The 24,692-nt window shown below is 36.6% G+C and overlaps 1 protein-coding gene across 1 annotated transcript in view; it reads right to left on the minus strand.

Annotated features, from left to right (window-relative positions):
* LOC129233045 (nuclear receptor coactivator 5-like) overlaps positions 1-24,692 on the minus strand; it is a 56,028-nt gene that overhangs the window by 26,081 nt on the left and 5,255 nt on the right. Inside the window, exons 2-7 of the mRNA XM_054867126.1 lie at positions 23,697-23,790; positions 20,432-20,528; positions 18,975-19,088; positions 13,446-13,580; positions 10,265-10,366; positions 8,358-8,557 (exon numbers count right to left, since the gene is read on the minus strand). Coding sequence (XP_054723101.1) covers positions 8,358-8,557; positions 10,265-10,366; positions 13,446-13,580; positions 18,975-19,088; positions 20,432-20,528; positions 23,697-23,787 — 739 coding nt within the window. The 5' untranslated portion in view covers positions 23,788-23,790. The remainder of the gene's footprint in view (positions 1-8,357; positions 8,558-10,264; positions 10,367-13,445; positions 13,581-18,974; positions 19,089-20,431; positions 20,529-23,696; positions 23,791-24,692) is intronic.

The following is a 24,692-nucleotide window of genomic DNA, read 5'->3' on the forward strand; positions in this document are numbered from 1 at the left end:
ATCGGGAGGTCGAACCAAAAAACGGGAGGCTCCCGTTAAAAAAAGTACAGTTGGCAAGTATGATCTCATCACTTACAAACTAAAGTCATTTAACTGTAGTAAACTTACTGTGAATGTTCGCATTGTACCTACTAAATTTGTCACTTTGCTGAGCAACCTTTCCGTTCACTGTCGCTTCTATGAATGGCCTTAGGGATTCGAAAGATAAGATGACGCCATGGATTTTCTCCAACATTCTAGAAGACATTCGTTTACTCATTCATTAGCAAAAATACCCGAAAACAAACTACGTTTTCTTTGTGACACGCTTCGATCAAAGATCGACGGCGTCGAAAGTTTATCGAGAAATGTCCGAAAAGCTCGGTCGTGGAGAAGAGCTGATCACGTGAGGCTCAGTTTTGCGATTTTCATGTTCAAAGTACATTTTCAAGAATCCATATGCTTATTAAAAACAAAAAAAAACTCCACTGTTGCAGGGCCATGAGTGCTTCGAACTTTTATGGGGGGAAAAATACCCCCCCCCCCCCCTTAGCACCACAACAATGAATTGATGCATACGAATTTAACTTTATAAAAATGATATAATTCAACTTTTTCAGTACAAAACTGTATATGTTTCAAATACAAACACGGCATTAAAACGTTATGCACTGTTTAAATTTCATATTTTTCTCAAACGAACAGTGATAACCAAAAATAAGTGCATACTAAATAAGTTTTTAACGAAACGAAACAAAAGTTTTTTTTTTCAGTTATTCAAATAAAAATAAAACTAGCTAGATGGAAAACTCAAACGAGAGAAGCAAATTTTCGCGAACCTAGTTTAATGTTGGCATGTTTCCCATAAAATAAATGTATCTTTTATTAAATAATACATGTTAATATTAAACATTCTATTCCAAGGCAGCATACCCGAAAATAATATCCGATCGGTCAAAATATTTAAATAATTACAAGATGCAAAAAGATTGAAATTTCAAACACGAGAAGCCATTTTCTGCGACAGTCCCAGAAAGTTTCGTGTTGCCGTGGTTCGGAAAAAAAAAGAATCCTTTATTACTTACGGAAATTAAACATAAAAAAAACTTTGGATCGTCGAAAGTGTGACAATAATTTACGAGAAGCAAAAACATCGAAATCTCGAACACAAAAACAGTTTCCCGTGACTCTGCGTATCGAGCACATCGATTTGCCGTCTTACTCGAAAAGGGCCAAGTACCGGTTACAGGGTTCATACCCTTTAGGCAGAAAAAAATTCAAGCACTTTTCAAGTACTTTTCAAGGTAAAAAATTTTGTTTTCAAGGCAATATCATAAATTTGTACTAAAAATATTGTTTGCAGATTTCATTTACTACAACCACATAGAAATAAGGCAATAATACAAAAAAGTATAGGAAAACAAAATTGCTTTTTCTACAACGAGAGACACTTTGGTGAAAAATCTACTGCGTTGAAAGTTTTTCTGAAAATGTTTAAAAAGTTTGGTCATAAAGAGATGCAGATACCAAGAGGTTTAATTTTGAGGTTTTTCAAAGGTTGCAGCAGTCAGAGGTTTGTATATTTTCTAGAATCAACAAATTAATACTTAAAAAAAACCTTTCATAAGTGCTTTTAACTTTTATGGGAAGAAACTAAAATACCCAAGTTCAATGGCATTGCCAGAGAGGAGTTTTTGAAGTCACTCCCCCCCCCCCCCCCCCCCGGTTTCAACATTTATTTTCAATATCTATACTGTGGTTTATTACAATATAAAGGCGGTTAGGACAAAAACACTACCCAGAAAGTTATTTCAGTTTGCACTATTAAGTTCTAAAAATATTAGGTTTGCAAATCATTTATAAGTATGTAAATCAATTATTCGTATGTATTTATTAGCTGTTCAGCCAATAAGGCATTTCAACTGTCCTCGAGTAAATTTAAAAAATAGGAAGTAAGAAAAGTTTATAAAAGTCCACAGTACAGTCTCTACACCTCAAAATATACAAAAGCAGCTTAAGCAGTGATCAATACTCTGAATGCAAACTTGAGCCTATTCAGCTTTCATTGATTAACTTGCAATAGACAATAAATGTGCAAGTTCAGATTTATAGAGTCATATTTCGAAATTGAAAAGATTCACAAGAAGTTGACATATATTATGACAAAAGTAGTTTTATTTTGGGAAAAAATGGGTTATTGTTGAAATTAGAATTTAAATTTAGAAAGGCAATAATATTCAGGTGTAATTGTGATTTGTGAGTTCATAAAAAATTACTGAAAGTTTCAAAGAGCAAAATGGGGCAAGGGGGGGGGGAATAATTTTTAAAACTAAGACCCCTATTACTTGAATATACATATGTACAACAATAGCTTTTGCTATGCATACAATTCATAAAATAGTTTATTAAGTCAAAATATTCTGCATAGAAATACCATGCCCAGTGCCTGTTGATAACCAGTAACAGGCACTGGTCAATTTATTAGATCCAAATGCAGATGAATAACCCTCCTTAAGCTATCTACCCCTTTGCTGATTAAAGCCTCTTTCAGTAAGCTCCAAGTACCCACAACCTTAATAAAGTAGTAATTTTGAACATTTGAGGAAAAGGGGAAAATTGGAGATATAGGGAGGTAAAAGCATAAAAACGAACACTACTGGATTTCAAGTGAATAATCATAACACAACCACCCCTGTTATACACCTTATTTATTTTGGCAGACATAAAAAAATGATGTACTTATAAATAAAATTATATAAATCAACTTTATGTTTAAAATACAAACTTTAAGTTAATTTGTTGGGTGTTCAACTGCTGAAATTTAAATTTAAAAAAAAAAAAATCTGTTATGACCAAAAATTAGGTAAAGATAATCATTCAAAATTGCAAAAATAAATAAGCAAATAATTAAACAAGACCAAGGTAATAAATTCTTTAACTCTTTAGTTATTAAAATAAAAAAATAAGCTAATCTGATGTAGCAGTGTCAAAATAACTACTAATTGCCAAAAATATAAAAATATTTACAAAATGCAAACGGATTGAAATCTCAAACAAGGGAAGCAAACTTTCGCGAATTAAGTTTAATGTTGTCATGTTTCCCATAAAATAAACTTATATTTTACTGAAATTAAGCATAAAATATACTAATCTACGGTAGCAAATATGAAAATAACATCCGATTAGTGAATATATTTAAATATTTGCAAGATGCAAAAAGATTGAAATTTCAAACACGAGAAGCAATTTTTCGCAAAGTCTGAGTTCGTTTGACGTCGCATGTTTCCCATGAAATAAATTTATTTGTTTTTTATTAAAATTAAACAAAAAATATACTAATCTAAGGTAGCATATGCAAAACTAACATTTGATTAGCCAAAATATTTAAATATTTGCAGGATGCAAAAAGATTGAAATTTCAAACACAAGAGCAATTTTCCGCGAAACCCGAGTAAGTTCAATGTTGTCATGGTTTCCAAATTAATTTCTTTGTTAATTAATGAAATCAAACAAAAAATAAACTAATCTAAGGTACCATATGTCAAAATATCTTTCGGTTGTAAAAAACATCAAAATATTTACAAGATGCAAAAGGATTGAAATCCCAAACACGGAAGCAATTTTTCGCGATGTTGCATACTGAACACATGTTCAGAAAATTGCATTGGTGAAATACTTTTTTAAAACTTCTAAGCACAATTCGTTGATTTTTGAGAGAATTTAAGCACTAAGAAACTTTTTCAAGGTTTTCAAGCACTTGAAAATGAACTTTTTTTTTTCAAGCACTTTTCAAGGTTTTTCAAGGGCGTACGAACCCTGGGTTATAACTACTTCAAACAATAGTTTTACACTCAAAGCTATCTGTAAAAATTAAAGCATTGAGAATAACTAAACGCATCGGGTGCGAAAAAACTCGTTTCGGGTCTCCCGAAAAAGTGTCAATCATCATTCGTCAGTGCTGAACGCTATGCTCACAAAATGGCACCGATGAACTATTTTTTTAAGTATTTCGAGCACAATCTAATGACTTCAGCAAGCACTGGAAAACGAACTTTTTTCCCGGAGCACTTTTCAAGGTATTGTTAGAAATAGAATTACTACCACCATCTCTACACTTACTTTTCCCCAGGTAACTGAACTTCACGATAATCAAACGGTGCTCGTTCGGACCGACGATCTGAACGAATCGGAAGAGAGCCGTCGGATCGGACGCGTGATGTCACGGACTCCCGCCATTGGCCTAGAGGGGAGGCGTCTCCGCCACTTGACGCATCCTCATTGGCTGAGTGGAGGTGAGGGCATGGATGTGAATACTGATGAGTACAGGCTATTTAACAGCGACCAGAGTTGAGATTCTCTCTCTCTTTTTTTAGACTCCTTCTGTGATGTCTGTCCCGCAAAACGTAGCCGGGGTGGAGCTCGTATTGCTCGGCTGATTATAGTAGTAGATTAGTGGTATTAGGATGAGCTTAACGAACAAGCTAGTCATATTTTATTAGTCTTTTTACCTTTGGCTTCAGTTAATAGTTTATACAATTATATTCATTTCCTCACGTGTTAACAAATTTTAGTTCATCTTAAAGAAGAAGTCTCTTCATCTGTTATTCACAGAAAGTGGATGAAATGTTAGTTCTTCCACCAAGTCTGCAAGAAGTATTAAAGTTAATAGGTGATATCATTCATCAATGGTATCAAAAATGCATGACGAAAATCAAATTTCAGTCATTGTTCCAGGGTCGTGTTCTAAAGCACTCATCCGCTTTGTAACCGCTTTGCCGGAAGGGAAAGTATCTTTTATTTGGCATCCTGTTAAATATGACAAAAATAAATGCCAAAAGAGACCGAGCAACGACGTACACGAGGAAATGGACGAATCACGACGGACGCTCGATCGAGATTCGTGAACGAACGGATCGTTATCGACGAAAAGAAACGAATGGAGGCTCATTTTGCGCCACGCATAAGCGTCATACGGATGGGGAATACGTGGTGTCTGTCGGCATCTCGTACGGTTCGGCATGCCGACGGTTCGAACTGGAAAAGGGGGAACTCCTACGGGAAGTACGGGGGAATCTGAGGCACTCACTTCTCAACACCCCATGCGGGGGGTCGAGTGCGACGGTTTACATTTCTGTGTAAGAAAAAAAGGCATAGTGTTCACATCTTCATTATTTAGAAAGTTTGGAAGAAATTACTGTTACCTTTTTAATAGTATATTTACCCTATTTTTATCTCGTTGCTTACTACTTAAAGATTAGCATAAATGATTAAGTATTAGATGATGTTAAGATATCAAGTATTTACTTAGTGCCGCATATTATATCAATAGGTATCAGGTAAACATCCTCCATAAAAGTTAAAGCTTGAATTCGTGCCACTTGATGGTGCCCTTGTCACGATCTCTCATTGGACGGAAAGTTGAAGAAGGTTCTAGAAATCGTCGCACTGCTCACGCTAGATATACGTGGACCAATGAGCATTGAGCACGTGTTACGAACTTGTGTTCTTAAGGTGAATCGCCGTTACGTCATGGCTATCGATCTTCCTATCTATCTGTCTAAGTATGTGAGTGCCATTGGAACAATGTGAAAGCTGGTTTACTATTAGTACGGTAGTTATATCAGCGCGAATGCAGTATGGAAGAGTAATAGAATGATATTACATTAAAGTGTAGCATACTTCTGAATTGTAGGGTATTAAGTGGCATTTCTCCATGATGGATTCCTAGATGGTATATGATGCGGAACTTAGTCTAGTCATTTTGCTTACTACTTGAAAAGTTGTACTTGCCATGGTAAACAGGATTCATATTAGGTAGCTAATGGAGGGTGTAGTATAGTGCAATATTTAAAAATCTTTCTTACTGTTTTTATTAGTGCAATACTTAGAACACCCAATGGCCCAGTTTATTCTTTATATTAACCTAATGTTTTTAATGTATTTTACATAACACTTTTTGCTTCAATAAAGGCTTTTGTTATTTTATACAATTGAATCTTTCTTACAACTTTTGTCACAGTTACACTCTCAATTTACGTGAGTTTTCTTTCAATAATGCAACAATAACCATTGATTCACGGGCATTTTTTTTTAAATCTGAACTATAATCTATTCACACTCTCATCGCAAAAATGAATTTACTACTTTCACAAAACAGAATTTTGAGCCCACCATTTTCCTCCTACAATTTTGACCGAAATGAAGCTCTATATTTATTTTTTGTTGATGTTTCCACAAAAACTTTTTTTTTCCCACTTTGTGGATAAAATAAATAAGACCGTACTGCCCCCAAATCCCGTCATTGTGTTCCCTTCCGGCAGATCCCTTCGGACGAGAGAGTCTCGAGCCGGCATTCAGCCGGTTTACGTGGCAGCACGCTTTCCAGTTCGTGCGTGAGGGTCGAAATCGGACGGCACTTTTACGACAACCCCTCCCGGCGCAGGGCGCCGACCGGGGCAAGACTCGGCTCGAAGGGGGCGTCTCTCACCTTGCGGCGTGCGGTGCAGGATGTTGACCGTGACGGAGCCGTGGGTCTCATTCTGCGGGCTGATGACCATGGCGTAGAGCGAGCCTTTGCGCGCGATGTCGTCGATGGTCTGGGTGAGCAGCCATTTTTTCAGCGGAAACCGAATGAGCGAGCTCGTACCATAGAGATAACGTACAATAGATGACAAAAACGCAAAAAAATGAAAAATTTGCAGTTACTGCCCTTTACTTGCACACGGCAATATTCACGTTCTCATCTCGGAAACGAATTTACTACCCTCATAACACAGAATTTTGAGTCCACCATTTTCCTCATACAATTTTGACCGAAACGAAGCTACTTATTTATCTTTTGTTGTTGTTTCCACAAAAACTTTTTTTTTCCACTTTGTGAATAAAATAAATAAGACCGTACTGCACTCAAATCTCGTCATCGTGTTCCCTTCCCTTCCGGCAGATCCCTTCGGACGAGAGCGTCCCGAGTCTCGAGCTGGCGGTCAGTCGTGGCAGCACGCTTCCCGGTTCGTGCGTGACGGTGGAAATCGGACGGCGATTACCCATGTTGTCTTTGGCGCTTTTACGACAACCCCTCCACGCATGTGTGCAAGTTTGGTGATGTGTTCAAGACGGAAAATATTTTGATCCCCCCCCCTTCACGCATGTGTGCTCAACGAAAATTCTACACATATAGATGTTGCTGATTTTTACTCTGCCAGTTTTGGATTTAGTGCTTCATTTGAATTTTAAGCTTTGACTTTTGTATCAATATGAACTTAGTTTTAAATGTAGTATTTAAGCTTTTTTTTTTCTTTTTTTTTTGTTCTTTTTCTATGTCTGTGTGTGTGTCTCTTCGGCACTTTTTCATATCATAGTTCCTAAAACCTAAATGTAGACAACTGCCATAATAGAGCAAGGGGTGCCGGGGGCTCTGTGGGAATACCGAGCGACTCCGGCCCGTGGAAGTAACAGAGCTACCTGAAAAAAATTAAACGGCGAGAGTATAAAAGCCATGCTTCCAAAGGCATACAGCAAAACGAGCCCATAAAATCGAGAAAATATCGATGTAAATTCGTGGTTATGAAGCGGTATGATTAAAACATATTTCCAAAAAGTAAAAATTGATGGAAAGTCGTCGAATTTCTTTCCGTCCCGTCTCCGAAATTTCATCGAGACGGAAATCCGTCCCCAGACGGAAGGTGTTGCACCCATCCTATGCAGGGCGCCGACCAGGGCAAGACTCGGCTCGGAAGGGGGCGTCTCTCACCTTGCGGCGTGTTGACCGTGACGGAGCCGTGCGTCTCGTTCTGCGGGCTGATGACCATGGCGTAGAGCGAGCCCTTGCGTGCGATGTCGTCGATGGTCTGAGCGCCTTTTTTTCAGCGGAAACCAAGTAAGCGAACTTGTACTATAGAGATACATATAACGTACAATAGACGACAAAAACGCAAAAAAATGAAAAATTTGCAGTTACTGTCCTTTACTTGCACACACGGCAGTATTCATGTTCTCATCTCAGATATGAATTTACTACCTTCATACAACAGAATTTTGAGTCCACCATTTTCCTCACACAATTTTGACCGAAACGAAGCTATTTATTTATCTTTTGTTGTTTTTTCCACAAAAACTTTTTTTTTTCCCACTTTGTGAATAAAATAAATAAGACCATACTGCACCCAAATCCCATCATTATGTTCCCTTCCCTTCGGACGAGAGCATCCCGAGTCTCGAGCCGGCGGTCAGTCGGTTTACGTGGCAGCACGTTTTCCGGTTCGTGCGTGACGGTCGAAATCGGACGGCGATCAACCACGCCGTCTTTGGCGCTTTTACGACAACCCCTCCCGACGCAGGGCGTCTTTGAGGGCAAGACTCGGCTCGAGGAGGTGTCTCACCTTGCGGCGTGCCGTGCAGGATGTTGACCGTGACGGAGCCGTGCGTCTCGTTCTGGGGGCTGATGACCATGGCGTAGAGCGAGCCCTTGCGGGCGATGTCGTCGATGGTCTGGGTGAGCAGCGCCTCGTCCTTCAGGAACAGCACGTCCACCAGGATGCCCAGGCCCTTCACGCGGGACTCCACGCTCTCCGCGTACAACCTGCGAGAAACCATCGTTCAGAACACAAATCTACATTTCAGTCAAGTTTTTACAAGACAAATGACGACACCCGGGGCTCGGAAATATCCCATCTATCGTGGCCTCGGAGCAACAGTGGGATATTGATAGACATCGGTAAACGATATTTATCCGCGTTCTCATTCCTTATGTCATGTAATGTAAAATCAACTTCATTCAAATTAGATTAACTCCTCAACTCTTTGGGCACGTGTAAAGTTTCAGTTTTAGGTTGGCATCCTTTGATGCCCAATCCTATGCAAATGAGGCAAGTATAAATAGCGAACAATTCCAATCGTTCTTTCTCTTTGAAACCTGCGTTCGTCAGCCTCAGTCAGGATATCTCAGCTATCATTACTCCTGGGGATCAGACGTCTCACTGTTGCTCCGAGGCGACGATAAATCCGATATTTTCAACCAACACAAACAAAAGTCCTCAAAATAGTAAATGCGTCCTCAAATCACTCTTTATTTTCTCATATCATTATTGCAATAGCATACTTGCCAACCTTCGAAGGAAAAAAAAAACAGGAGATTTTACTAGGGGTACATAGGTGATTCACTATCGACATATCCTCCCAACAGAATTATTAAATTATGCTTTTAAATAACATCAATACTAAATTTAAAGTGAAATGGGGATTTTTCGCAGATGTAAGCAAATTAGTAGCAGCAAGAAAAACATACTGCAAAGGAAAAACTAAATAATAAGGAGTGAATTTGCTTAAAGTTTCGCACATTATCCAGTCTCTACCAGAAAAGTAGCTACCAAAATTTAATTCCTAAAACTCGGAAAAAAAAAATCAATGTATAATGAAAATACAATATAAAATAAGTAGGTATACAGTAGCACATGTTAAAATAACTTCAAATATTAAAAATAATTAAAATAATTTCAGGATGCAAAAGGATTGAAATCTGCTTCAATTTTCGGCAAAGCACGTGCTTCGTTGTACATGCAATGTGGAAAGCTTCCAAAAAATTAATTTTTACTAAACGAGTTATTCATTGGAAATATTCTTATTCCCTGACATTGGTAGACTAGAAAAGGGCGCCATCTATTGAGAAGAGAGTGAAACTTTTTGATGATTGACTGAAAAAACGGCAAAAACGGGAGACGGAAGCAAAAAACAGGAGTCTCCCGTTAAAAACAGTAGAGTTGGCAAGTATGCAATAGGAAGACTTAAAATTAAGGTTTCTTTCATTATTTATATTTTACATTTCATCTTTAATTAACAATCAATTTTGATGGAGTTCATTTAGCATTCATTGCTTTGCTCATTTTTCTTCTGTTAGCTACTTTTACAGTTATATGGTTGAGAAATAAAAATATGCATTAGTAGGCGCTCAGTCATAAGATATTTGCTTTAACTAGGCACTTTTAATATGAATTAAAATTGTTACATTACCAAAAAATTTATGAATATAAAATACAACTAAATGAAGGAATATTATATTACTTTGTTTTATTAATGATGTATTGATACATCATAAAAATATAGAAACTTTTTGATCATTTCTAATAAAAAATAAACAATATTACTATGATTAATATAGTTTTTATGTTGAAAAATACCGTGGTTGAAAAAATTAAATATCGAAAATATCAAAATATGATATTTTCAAAATAAATATCGGGCATATGTCATGACATAATCGGCTAGCCCCGATGGAATCGAAGGCACTCACCTTTGTTGTCTATTCATGGCGATGATTTCACACTCGTTGGGCTTGGGGAAGCCATCGCCGTAGTCCTTGCCGGGGGGAGGGGCAGAGTAGCCCCCCGAAGGCCTGAAACGAGTCACGGATGAGACGGGGGGGGAAAACGGAAAAATCGAAAGTTTCGAGACTTCCGGCACGAGATGGTATATTCAGAAAAAATTTTTGCAAATAATATTCATAGATAATATTTACTTTTTCTGATTCTTTTTTTTTTTTTAAATATTTTATTCTGTTCAGTATTCCACCCCAAAACAAACTTTGATCCCGTGAGTTGCAAGATCAATGCGTAGAAATGTTTAAATTAAAATTTTAATCTAGTTTCATTTAATGAGCATACACAGCAAACACGTAAATACATGAAACAAACTTTTTACATAGAATGAAAAACAACTCATTTAAAATCTCAGTTAACAAAAAGAAAGAAAACACACGCAATAGAAATTGATTTAGATTTCGCAATCTATAATTTCAACACACTTCACTCGAAATGGACGATCGGACTGCCGACGGTTTCGAATCGGAAAGGCTTTTCTAATGGTAAAAGTTTTAAATTCATCTCTAAGAAGGAAAAATAATGCAGACTGCATATAAATCTAAATATTTAATATGTTTTGTACGAAAATATAACTATTGATCTGAATTTTATTCGGTAAAAAATCAATTTTGAAATTAAAAAAAAATGACGGAGGGGGGACTTTTTTTTTCTTTTGCCATTGCATCGATATTACGTCTCTAGGTAACTTTAAAAAGCACGACGAGCATTGATCCGTTCCATTTTCTGAACCAAGTAAGTCACTTAATAATATGCATATATATATATATATATATATATATATATATATATATATATATATATCTATATATATATATATATATATATTTTTTTTTTTTTTTTTTTTTTTATCCTGTGCAAATAAACAATATGAAATATATGTGGAGAAGTAATGGCAGAAACTAGTCATAGTATGATAAATCTCACTTTTATATTTGATATCTATATTGAAAATTTTATATATATTTTATACTGAAATCAAGATTTTTCACTAAATGAGCAATTAATTGCTGTTGAAACTCTGTACTGGGGAGAAGTCTTTTAAAAGAACCCAGTTCCGGGACTCCACTGAACGATCCCCTGCGTTTTTCATGTGGGGTAGGCACTCACACGAAGGAGCAAACACAGACGATACGTTCACTTTTCGGGCAGGACCTCTTTTTTTTTTCGTTTATGAAGTTGCAAAAAATCTACTCGTTACTGGCTGCGTACCTCGCAAATAAAAGTGATGTCAAGTGACGAGAGTTCAACATTCAGGCTTGAACCAAAAAAAAACAGTAAAATTTTGAGGCAGATTGCAGAGAAATAATCAAAAAGTCATCATTTTAAATCCTATCGTGACAGGAAAAGCCTTTAAAACAAAAACAAGAATTTTACTTTTTCATATTCGAGAAGAAAAAATGGCAACAGAACTTTTGCCTCAATGATTTTCTTCACCCATTACATATTTTAATAAAAGTATCGTTGCAAAGAGTGGAGATGAAGCACTGAATAATCATTTGAATCGAGGAAAGCCTTCAAAAAATAGGGATTTTGTGTCGAAAACTAAGTGTTCTAATTAATAGTTTTTAATATTATCTCTTCTAGAGTTAAAAAATAAATAAATAAATAAAATATATATTTAATTACCTATTAAAATTAACATAAAATTAATTTTTCAGCATTTTAACTGTAGCCAACATGTGATTGGTCCATTAATATTTAAATTAGCTTCTGGCTGTTGGCCAATCAGGTGTTGGCACACATATGCTGCACATGTAACTGCTTTTGTAACTGCATGTACACATGTAACTGCTTTTCCCAACTGTTGGTTTTCAGCCACATGTTTTGTTTTTCACCTTGTATTCAGTTGCCTTCTATCTTGCAAGAAGCAAGTGGTGTTCATGTTAAATAAAAGATTTTTATAGAAAGGTTTCTACTCTGATTTGAAACAGATAAGTAACTTTGAATTTTTATAACATCTCCGCTCATTGTTATCGGAGAATTGCGTTAAATAGCCAACAGGGGTAGAAGTGGTCGACTTGTAATACATAGGAAAAATATAGGACAAATACAGAACATGTTTTATGAATGATTTTGATGTGAAAAAATAAACAAAATACATAGTTTATTTTCTCTAATTATTCTTTGCACCAATTTTTATCAATGATTTCAATGAATCATACTGCATACAGTTTAAAAATCCAAATAAAAATGATACTTAGAATGAGTTTCTTGTTCCTGAAAGAATAATGTAACAAGAAAATAAGTTTACTTATATACAAAAAATATTTCAAACTATTTAAACAATCTGAAATCTATTTACATTTAATACAACTATTTACAATCATTATTTATATTTTGGAAAAGTTTTTGCCGAGTACATCAAATCCCCATTCCTGAAAATTTTTTATATTAATCTCATTTTTTTCTTTGCATAATTACCTACATTTAAATATTTTAAAGTTTTTTTTTTTTTTTGTATTAATAATGGTTGAATCGTCAAAACATTTTGTTGTTAGTGAAGATTCATTAACAAAGTGCTTTATCAAAAGTTTGGAGAGCTTGTCATAAAATATAGATAACTGAAGCTTTCTCTTAAAACAATTTTTAAATTTTGTCAAAAATACTCTACACTTAAAACAAAATTTAAACAGACGGTTGCCGGCAAACATTTAAAAAAAAAAAAAAAAATTATACTTATGTATCTCATTTTTAAGCAGTTTTGAATTAACTTTTGTCAACTTGCGAGATAAAGTGCAAATCAAGTAACCTAAAGACTTTTCAATAGTCATTTTCTATAAATCTTTATAACAAACTATGAGAATATAGGAAATATAGGACAATTGGCAAAAATATAGGAAATACAGGACACTTTTGATGCTTTTTTTGAAAAGATAGAAATATAGGATATATAGGACTACTTCTACCCCTGAGTCAACCATAAAGACGGGAAGATGACGAATCCATCAACAACCTGGTTCGATGGTCGTTCGGTAGAAGAAACTTGCACATACATACATAGGTACATACATAGACACATATGCTCAGTTTTTAATGACACAAGATCTTTTGAAAACGCATTCGGCAGTTCTTTCGTGGTCGGTTCAAACTCACCTGTGCTTGAAGTCGACGGGGGTGTCGAAGCGGGAGCCCCCGTAGCCCCCCTCGTGCCTCCCCCGGCCCCCCTCCATGCTCTGGTACCGGTCCCTGGGGGGGTCCTCGTAGAACTTGCGGCCCGCCTCCTCTCTCCTGCAAGAGAACTCACGTAAGCAACCTTTACTCTGCTGGAGACCATGTAAAAGTTCGAAGGCTGCGGATTGGCTGCCACGTAAAAAACCTCATCCATCTCCTTTATAGCTCGTTTCGGATGCTTTAGTTGTTTGTTCTTTTCGAAACGAAATCTTCATGACATTATACAAGGGGGGGGGGGCATAAAAACATTCAAACATGAATTCAGAACTCCATGTGAAGGGAAAAAAATATGTTAACATGCGTAAGATGGGGAAAAAACATGGCCGACGCATACGTGTGGGATGGCCAATCGGGAGACCCAAAACTATTGCTAGGTCCCTAGTGGAGTAAAGGTTGCTTATATGCGTCATGAACGGCAGAAAAGAAATGACGGGAGAAAACGTTTTTGCTACTTTGAAAAATACTTAAGAACTGATGAGACATATAAATAAGACATAAATAAATAAATGAACAGTAGTGTTGATTTACACGAGAAAAAACACTGGATTGCGACGAGCGGTCACGTTTCGAAACGGTGAACTTTCGACCATTCGAGAGTGAATAAAGCGTACACTTTTAAATCTGTTGGCATAATTAAATTTAAGCTGGATATCAAATATTCAATTCAACAAGATTAAGCTGAATCCACATTAAAAGGCTGTGAAATGTCGAGTTGGGGACGAGTAAAAAGCACATATTTGAAAAATCCACTTATTTAGATATGACTAGAAAAATGGTGACAAACATCCCTGGTAAAACGGCCCCCAAAACATCCCGACAAAGAGAAGTTCCATTAGCTCCGAGATTCAAAAAAGTCATCAGTATGCAGTAGTTAACATGAGTCGGTATTCTGGATTGCACTTTGAGCTGGCCGAATCAAACTCCGGGAACACACTACTTGTTTGTTAGCAAAAATATGAAATCTTAATTCTTGAAGATAATTCCCAAAGGTTGAAGAAAGTTCTAGTAACTTAATTCATTGCATTACAAACATCCCACTACCTAACCGGCGGACAAATTGTTCCCCAAAGTAGAAACTCCAACAGAATCGTGCGTAGCGTTTGTTTCACAACGCGATGATGTGACGTCATTGTTACAGAGTTGAGAAACGTTTTGGCTGAGTGCACGTGAACAACTATTTTAAAAAGTTTCACAGTTAATGTAAAAGGTGTTGTGCTGTTTCACAGCGACAATGTATGCATGTGATTCGATAAAGGTCACATCATCACCTGATGGGATTGGGAAATGTATTTAAGTGAGTGCACCCAATCAATCAATCTCTTATTCTTACTCTTATCAGTTTTGATGTTGCCGTAACTGCAGTTTGGTGTGTTACTGGGAGCGGTGTGCTATAGTTTTTCATCAGTTCCACGTTGTCGAGTGGACTTTATTTTTAAAAAAATGTAGGAAATAAGTGTGTTGTGCTTGGCTAAAAGAGCGGGCAGGTTCCATTTGTCATCTTGAGGCATTTTGGTGGTGAAGGATGAAAAGGTGAAAGATTGTGGTGTTTCTCTCACGGAAGTTGATGTTGTTGGAAGTAGGCTTCACAAGACTGTCGAAGGTCCACGCAAGGGTGATTGTGAGTTCATCAAAAAATACCTGAAAATTTCAAAGCGAGACCGGGGGGGGGAGGGGTAATCTTTGGCCCCTATTACTTAAGTGCACCTTTGCCATAGTATTAAATAGTTCTGAGTCAAAATAGTGTGTGTACATTTGATTAAATTTTTAATGGGTTACAAAGTTACTTTTGAGCTGGTGTTATACAAAATTACCTTGACATTTGTCCATCTTAAGGGATAGCTGTTCATCTTAAGGCTCTTGCAGGTATATTTGATGAGTATTATATAATTTTTTAAAAATTGCGGAGGTAGGGAGATAAAAGCATAACACAAAAAAAACATAATTCCGGTATTTTCGGACATAAAAATACCGGAAATACGTCCGAAAATACCGGAAATTCGGTAGAATACCGGAACACAATCACCCCTGGGTCCACGCTGGATTGGATTAAAAGATGTCCTGGAGTCTGGCTGGACTGGATGTCTGTGTGTAAAAGTTCTTCACTGGATGTGGCAGTTCTTGGTGTCCGAGAGGTCAAGTCTATGGAAGGTCCAGCATGGCGACTGGCCACAAATGGTACGGGCTGCAATCAACTTTGACGGAGGATCCTATGGATGGATCAGGCCTTCACGTTTTTGATATGGAGTATTAAGGAGTGAATATCCTAAGTGATATGAACTTTCATCTTAAGTATTATCAGGACTATTCTAATTTTAGGCATTGGACTCAAGGCGGACTGGCGTCGACTAGTCCGTTAAGTTTTGGAATTGAACGATACTGTTTTATGATATGTGTTCCTATAAATGTTCTTGTGGGGGGGGGGGTATTTTCAGTCAAAATGTTTGTGGGTTAAAAAGTAGTTTATTTACCCTTGTTGATATTACAAATTTTAAGATATATTTATCGTTGTTTTTGACTGTTAAATGTGTTTTTAATTCCATTTTCCCCCCGAGCAGATCACACCACAATTTCTGTTCGGCTCGCAACAACCCGTTTTAGTTCCTCGAACTTCGGGTATTTCATCCACGGTAGCACACGAGTCCAACATTGTTGAATGAGATAATCCACATGCGATGATTCCTCGAGGTATCCAGAGAGATGTCGGGAACTCCTTCCTCGACGAAATCGATAAGCCGAACACAAACTAAGCACATCTTTTTCACCTGGTCTCATTTCATTACCAGGACTTTCAGTTTAAAAATTTATTAAAAACAGTGTGAACCCACACATCACACGGCTAAAATTCCTGCTATCCTAACCCCCTAACAACCTATACAAGATGGAATCGAAGAGAGAGAGCGCGAGTGTTGCCACTCACCTCTACATATACTAACGGCCAACGGGATTGCCCGTAGCGATGATATCGGAACATCAACTCCAACTACAACTCATTCGCTTATTCCACGGCCACGAATTTTAGTATTTCCTCCACGGTATGTGCAATCTTAAGCGAGAGGAGTTTAATTAAAGTCACCTCGCGACAACATCGATACATTGCCAAACGCAATCTGCAAAGGATTAAGAAAAGTCTCCACTCATAATGAAGTGGGGGAGACATTGGTCAAAGTGCACGCTCTGACGGATCGAAATTTACGTTAACAGACCGGGTCAAAAGTAGGTCATTACTAGAGACGTACACAGTAGCACTTTGGCCGAGTAGCCGAGTACTCGGCCTTTTACTACTCGGCCGAGTACCGAGTTACTGAGCAACTCGGCCTTCCACTACTCGGCCGAGTTTCCCAGTACCAATTTTATGTTGAAAGAAGGACCACCGACACACACCGATGAATTTTGAACTTATTGAAATAGTAGTATAGACCTCCTTGTCCATATAATAGTTTTTAAACTAAATTCCTGCGGAAATTTAACTACAAAATTTTGCAAAAATATTTTTTAAATTAAAAATGAATAAATAAAACGTATGACTTATCAAGTTGGAATTAAAACAAATTAATTCATTATAGGTCTAGTTCGCTAAACATAAATAATTTTTAAAAGCAAAAAAACAAATGTGCAGGAACACTGCAGACACTTTTTTCTGTGTTACAAGGATCGTCTTTTCAGTGCATAACATGTGAACTAAAGAATGTAAAGGCATACGACAAAAAATTCGACTTTTGCCGAATGCCTTTAAATCGACGAGCTCCCATTTTGTGCATTGAAAAAGAAATTCCTCGTAACGCCAAAACACGTGTCTGCAGTGATCCTGCACTGTGCTTCTAACGTTGTTTTATTTTTAAAGCTAAGGTATTTTTATATATCTTATAACTAATTTTAGTTTGTGGCAAAAATTCCAATTTTTGCACAATTTTTAACAAAAAAGTTTTATTAACTTTCGAGACATTCAAACCAAGATTTTTTCCATTGAAGTATCTCAAACTTCATTATTCTCAAAATTTAAATTTGAATTGTAAATGGTTGCAGAAAATTATATATGTTTGAGCTTTTTTGTAAATTTTAATATATTCAATTTTTTGCAACTACTCGGTATTGGTACTGATCAAAATTTGGCCGAGTACCGAGTACTCGACATATCGGCCGAGTACCGAGTAGTTACCGAGTACTCAGTACATCTCTATTCATTACAATATTCGACTTTAAAACATTTTCTCGAAATCATCGGCCGTGGGCCGAGAATACACGAAACAATATTTTATGCCGACAAAATCATTAATGTTTTTCCATCGGGCCCACCATCGCCGAGAATACCCTTTCGGCCTAAGCGAACATCCCTCCCTCTCCCGTCTTTTGCAAACGAAAGCGTCTTTGTCGGGCTCATAAACCTTTATTTAACATCTTGGAGTACTTTTAATTTAATTTCAAATGTTTAAGTGTATTTTTGAAACTTACCTCCGTTAAATTTTGCCACTCCGCGTCCCCTGTCACACTTCAATGCAAAGTATTTTCAGTGCTTGATTTACTCATACTTACTCCCCATATTGGCATCGTGCCATTTTTGTTGACCAATCAGGGATTGGTCTTTGCCGAGTCGGCAACCGTGCTGGGTTGTCATTGATGGAAGTAAATAAGGATGAAATAAGTTTTATTCTGTGTTTAATGTTATTTACAAGTTTTAAATTACTCGCTTTTCGAGGTTTAAAATGTCACCATTGCTGAAGAAGTATGCAGTCGTTGGGAGAAATATTTAGCTGACAGTAACTAGGCCTAAGTCTTAAATATGGCCGGTACTCCGATCAACTAACCGGTGCTTCTACGACTTTCTTCAGTGCAAATCATCGATGAACAATGGTGTGGTGTTCCTACTTGAATTTCCTGGTGATACTGACGAGATCTCCCGAGGTTCCTAGTCATCTTCCTGTGAGTGATCTAATTGTTGTTCCTGTGTATGGAGGAAGTTCTTCTCGACCCAAGCAAGCCTATCGGTTGATGAATGATGGAATTGTCAACACTGTTGGGTTTATGCTATTGATGCTTTGTCCAAAAATTCTTCGGTGCAGTGGACGTGCATATTTGGCACAGGAAGGTGACATTTTACAATTTCTTTAATATATTTCGTGTTTTTTCAAATATGTTTGTTTGTCCAATGATTCAACTATGAAATTATTGTGATAATTGGGGGGTTTATAGTCTAAATTATTTGGGTATTTAACGAAACTTTTTCATATTGTAAACTGTGATATTTTCTGAATAAATATTATTTATTTAAACTATTTGAGTATGTTTTATTTCTTACTGGCAGACTGCATGGCATTTTGATGTTGGGTTCTGTAGGCGTTTTATTTAGTTCAATGAACTTAAGGTAAAAACAGAAGACAAATCCCCCAACATAGGGTGATCGCATTGAGGAATCGATACTGGAAGCCAGAAACCCCACGCATCGTTCACACCCACCTGTCATTCTTCTTGAAGTATCTGTCGTCGGGAGCCCCCTGGAGGGGGGAGCGGTCCCTCATCCCCGCCGGGGGAGGGAAGTCGTTCTCGTTCCTCCCGTAGCCTCCAAACTCCCTGAAACGAGAAACGACAGAGCCTCAGACGGACATTCACATTAGAGGCATCCCTCGTATAACACGCATACTTGCCAATTTTCGAAGAAACAAAAACAGGAGATTCCACTAGAGGTATATAGGTGATTCACAAGCGACATATCTTCAAAACAGAATCATTAAGCTATGCTTTTAAATAACATGAATACAAAATTTAAAGTGATTGTTTTTTTTTTTTTTTTTTTTTTTTTTTTTTGCAGATGTAAGCAAGTTGCAAGACAGACATACTGCAAAGGAAAAACCAAATAATAAGGAATGAATTTGTTTCAAGTTTTGTACATTCCCCAGTCTCTACCAAAAAAGTTGCTACGAAAATTTAATTACTAAATTCCGAAAAAAAAAATCAATATCTGATGAAAATAAAATATAAGATAAGTAGGTATAGGGTAGCGCATGTTAAAAGTACTTCAAACTTTCAAAATAATTGAGATATTTTCAAGATGCAAAAGGATTGAAATCTGCTGCCATTTTTGGCAGAGCACGTGCTTCGTTGAACATACAATGTGGAAAGCTTCCAAAAAAATAATTTTTACCAAATGAGCTATTAATTGGAAAAATTCTTATTCCCTGACATTGGTAGACTAGAAAAGAGCGCCATCTATTGATAACAAAATGAAACTTTTTGATGATTGGCTGAGAAAACTGAAAAAACGGGAGAAAATCTTAAAAAACGGGAAATCGGGAGACGGAAGCAAAAAACGGGAGTCTCCCGTTAAAAACAGTAGAGTTGGCAAGTATGAGCACGGTTCATTCGTACCGTGTGGTATCAAAGCTACCGTGTTATACGAGACTTTGCATGACATAAATTAGGTCAATACGTATGAATACTTACCAACCTTAAAGGAAAAAAAACAGGAGATTCCATTAGAGGTACATAGGTGATTCACCAGCGACATATTTCACAACAAAATTATTAAATTATGCTTTTAAATAACATGAATACTAAATTTAAAATGAAATGGGGATTTCTTGCAGATGTAAGCTAACTGGTAGTAGTAACAAAAATAAAAAATACTGCAAAGGAAAAAACCTAACAATAAGTAGTGAATTTGCTTAAAAAGTTTTGTACATTTCCTAGTCTCTTCCAAAAAAGTAGCTACCAAAATTTAATTCCTAAAATCCGGAAAAAATAATCAATACATATAATGAAAATAATATATATAATAAGTAGGTATAGTGTAGCACATGTTAAAATAACTTCAAGCTTTCACAATAATTGAAATATTTTCAAGATGCAAAAAGATTGAAATCTGCTGCCATTTTCGGCAGAGCACGTGCTTCCAAAATAGGATATATCATCCTCACCTCTGCCTGTCTCCGAAGGGCTTGCCGTCTCTGCCGGGGGGCGAGGGGCGCCTCCCCCGGCCCCCCACGAAGGGGGGGCGCCGGCCTCTGCTCGGATCTGGGGGGAGAGAGGAAACACGGTAAAAATCAAAGAAATGGCTTTATTTTTAGAGAGACATTAGAAATATCAATAAATTTATATCGATGAAGTCGACATTGTAAGAGATATTTTCCATGTATGTAGAAATGAATAACGAAAGGTAGAGAGCACCCATAGAAAATGACATTTCCTTTCCCACTTTTTGACCGCTCATGGAAAATTACCTACTCTAACACCCATTTACACTACTGGCCATCAAAATTGCTACAGCAAGAATTCGACCATGGTACAGACACGAAATTCAAACGAAAGGAAGAAGACGGTGTGATATGTAAACGGTTAGTGATGGACTAATAATACTTCAGCATATTGCATAAGTAATAATAGTCCAAGTTTTGCTAAGAATACTAATATTTCATAGCTAATAAATTAGCAAAGTGTGATGCGTAAATAGAGTAGTAAACTATCAGTTTGAAATTCATTTTTCTGTTTTGTGAATCATCTTAAACTAAGTGATGAAAAAGTCCTATTATAAACAATAACAAGTTTGTTAACGAATAACAATTGTATGAATTAAAATCAAAGAAAAAGTTACTAACTCAAAGCCATATTCAAAGTCAAACTTCATTCAAAACGATTTTTAAAATTCAATCTTATTTCTAGTTACTAATTCCAATTTACTATTATCGCATTTCTGATGTCTTACAACCCGTGGCACTACCTTTTATTCGAGCCCCGCGAAACTCTACATCTCAGCAGGATAATGCACGACCGCACGTGGCCGGTATTGCGAAGACTTTCCTCGATACGGAAAATGTTCGACGGATGCCCTGGCCAGCTCGTTCTCCAGATCTCTCACCGATAGAAATCGTCTGGTCTATGGTTGCTGAACAACTGGCTCGTCAGCCAACGCCAGCCACTAGGGTCGATGAACTGTGGCATCAAGTTGAAGTTGCATGGGTGTCTGTACATGTGCATGCCATCCAATCTCTGTGTGACTCAAAGCCCAGGTGTATAAGCGCTGTCATTGCTGCCTGAGGTAGTAGTTTTAGAAACTCATTTCTTAGGATCAATTCACCCAAATGTCTTGAAAATTTAATCATATGTTATTTCCAACATAATATACAGTGAAGCACCGTTTATACGTTTCTCTTTTATATGCTTATATCAATAGTTTTTTAAATTGGTCTCTGCAGAGTCTAATGCACATTAACCTATACCTATTATACGTTTTTTCATTTGTACGCTTTTTTCATACAGTCCCTTCAAATTTATACGTATATACGTAATTTTTATTTACGTATATATATATACGTATATACGTAATATACTAATTAATACTAAATAATACGTAATATAATAATAATAATATATATACGTATATACGTAAATTTATACGTATAATAAATATACATTTATACGTATAATAAATATACATTTATACATATAAAAATATACTTATAAAAATATTTGCATTTCTTCCTGGTGAAGCAATTTTAATGGCCAGCAGTGTAGTTATTGAATAGACGAGAACGAAAAAAAAATTCAACTAATTATTTTCCAACTTATTCCTATAATGAGAATTTAGACCCCATTCTCTCTCACGAGCACAAGCAATGCTGTTTTGCATTGGTACACTCATTCCTCAGACATTTTCATTCTACTATATAAGAATTTGGCCACAATTGGCCGAATGCACACATTTTAATTCGACAAGTACAGAAATTATTTTCAGAAATACTCTACCGCTATCTTCCCTGTCTCTTCCAATGACACCAAATCATTTAAGGTAACCAAAACCGGTATCGTTGAAATCTGATCTTTAGCTCTACACTATTTACTGATTTTTAGACGTAACGTAATTCCCCCCCTTCCCCTTCCAGTGCAACCGAGCTCTATCAGTCGCAGTCCATCTGCTGATACGATTCTCTAGCGTCTGCGATGGATGAGCGATTTTTTTTCTAGTACCACGTGCCTTTTTTATATACACTGAATCCATTGAACTGTCGTTTAAATGTCCTCATTGAAATGTGGTGTCGACCTTCTTATGCGTTTGCATACCAGAGTTCGTACTCAGTTTCAGAAATAAAATGAAGGAGTTTTGGAGGAGTTTTGAAGGAGTAGGATGAGATTTTGAAGGATTACTAATGGAGTGTCATTAAATGATGTCACACTTTTTTTCCAATATATTTGACGAAAGCACCCTTTATCACAAAGTATCACACTTCACTCCAAACTCCTCCTCTTGTCACTTCATATTTTTTACAAACATTGTTACAATGACTGTGTGATGTCACTTTGTGTCACTCTCTCTCTCTTCCCCTTGTCACAATGTCATGAGCCCGTCTCCTCCTCAAAACACAACATCACTTGTGGATGACCCTTTTTACAATATCATAACTGCAATTAACTAAACAATTGATTTTTTTTTAATGTAATCACTTAATGTAGTACATTTACTTATGTAGTTTTAAATAATAATTAGACAACTTGACTTTTGCTGCTGAGAGTGTGGTGGAGGAAAAAACAATCATCATAAAACTTGAAAAAATAGCCAAGCACCATTTAAGCAAGATTTACTTCACTTATGAAATGTCTTAGTCTTCTAATAATATTTTCACCTTCAACCTTTATGAATTAACCGTGATCAATTTTTAAATCGAAAAAAATAAATGTACGAAATGACTACATTAAAATCGCCTTAGTGATGAAGTTAGTTGTCAATCGAAGTATTTTAAGTTTCTGTTATGTAGTCTTGAACTAAAAAAGAAGGAGTTTGAAGGGCTCTTCAAAACATTTTTATAAATGAAGGAGTATTGGAGGAGTTTTGAAGGAGCATACGAACCCTGCATACAAAGGCATCATTTTTATCTCATTTGAATTGTACCACCCCATTCCGCACATCCATCGGGAGTTTACCGTTCTTTTCTCTCGGATCCGTTTCAGTCGTCAAACGGAAGTGCGTTTCAAATTCGTAAAAGACACGAAACAGATGAATATGTTTCATTTTAAACGGGCACAAAGTAAAAAGATCGGCCAACTAATTTTGATTGAATATCAGGCAGAACGGTTGCCAGGAAAATCGAACGAATGTTCGGCAGTAACGGCATTGGGTGCATCTCTGGTATCGGAACGGGAAGACAAAAAGACTGTGGGGGGGGGGGGGAGAGGGGGGAAAATTCTCACCGAATCTGGAGGCCCTGTCGTCTGCATCTCCCTTGTCCTGGTCGAACTTCCTGGAGTCCTCCATCTTGCCCAGCTCACCACGGAAGCTCATCCTCTGCAACGACACACACACACACACTCGTTACGTTCTCGATCTCGGATGCAACAATACAGACGAGCGTACACTGAACATTACATTTCATCACAGGGGGAAAATGACCAAATAAAAATAAGGGGAATGAAAGAAGACAATGAAATAATGACAGTGATGGAATACATTTAACTATTTATACAAGAAGAAGAGGGGGGAAAAGCCTTATCGTGACCATTCATCACTCGGACCTAAGGATAAAAGTGTATGAGCATAAGAATAAGGATGGCTCGTGCTCTCTATTAAACGAGCACTTAATTCAAGGTGTGGGTCAAATAAAACAATAATTTTTGCTTTTATGGTAGATATTTACTAAAAAAAACTAACGACCGAACGGCACGAGCTTGAGGGTTGCAGACCCCAAAGCAGAATACTCGACGATGTTCTGCAACGTAAAATCATTTGACCAGTTCTGCAAGTACTTCAAGCATTGCATACACAAGCAAATCAACGTGATCTTCTCCACAAATTGGGAGCCCTAAATCAAAATCCTTTCATACAGTTTTTTTTTTTTTTTCAGTTTTTATAGCTTCACCGCTGCTATGCATTTCTGTAGAACCTAAACCGATTGAAATTCTAGAAAAATATTTTACATGCTTTCTAAAATGCATAAAAAGAGCAAAGATACAAAATTTTCTAAAAATCTGAGCCCAGGTGTCAAACCACGTTCTTTTGGTTAATTTTACATGGCATAAAAGATAAATTAAAATAATGTTAATAAATAAATAAATGAAATAATAAGTAAAACGAGTCGAATTAGAGTAGCAAATAATAAAACACTTCAAAACATTCTAAATAACTGAAATATTTTCAGGATGCAAAAGGATTGAATTCTCAAACAAGACACGCAATTTTCGTCGATGGAC

Source organism: Uloborus diversus, unplaced genomic scaffold (genome assembly GCF_026930045.1).
Source record: "Uloborus diversus isolate 005 unplaced genomic scaffold, Udiv.v.3.1 scaffold_15, whole genome shotgun sequence".
In the NCBI taxonomy this organism is placed as follows: domain Eukaryota; kingdom Metazoa; phylum Arthropoda; class Arachnida; order Araneae; family Uloboridae; genus Uloborus; species Uloborus diversus.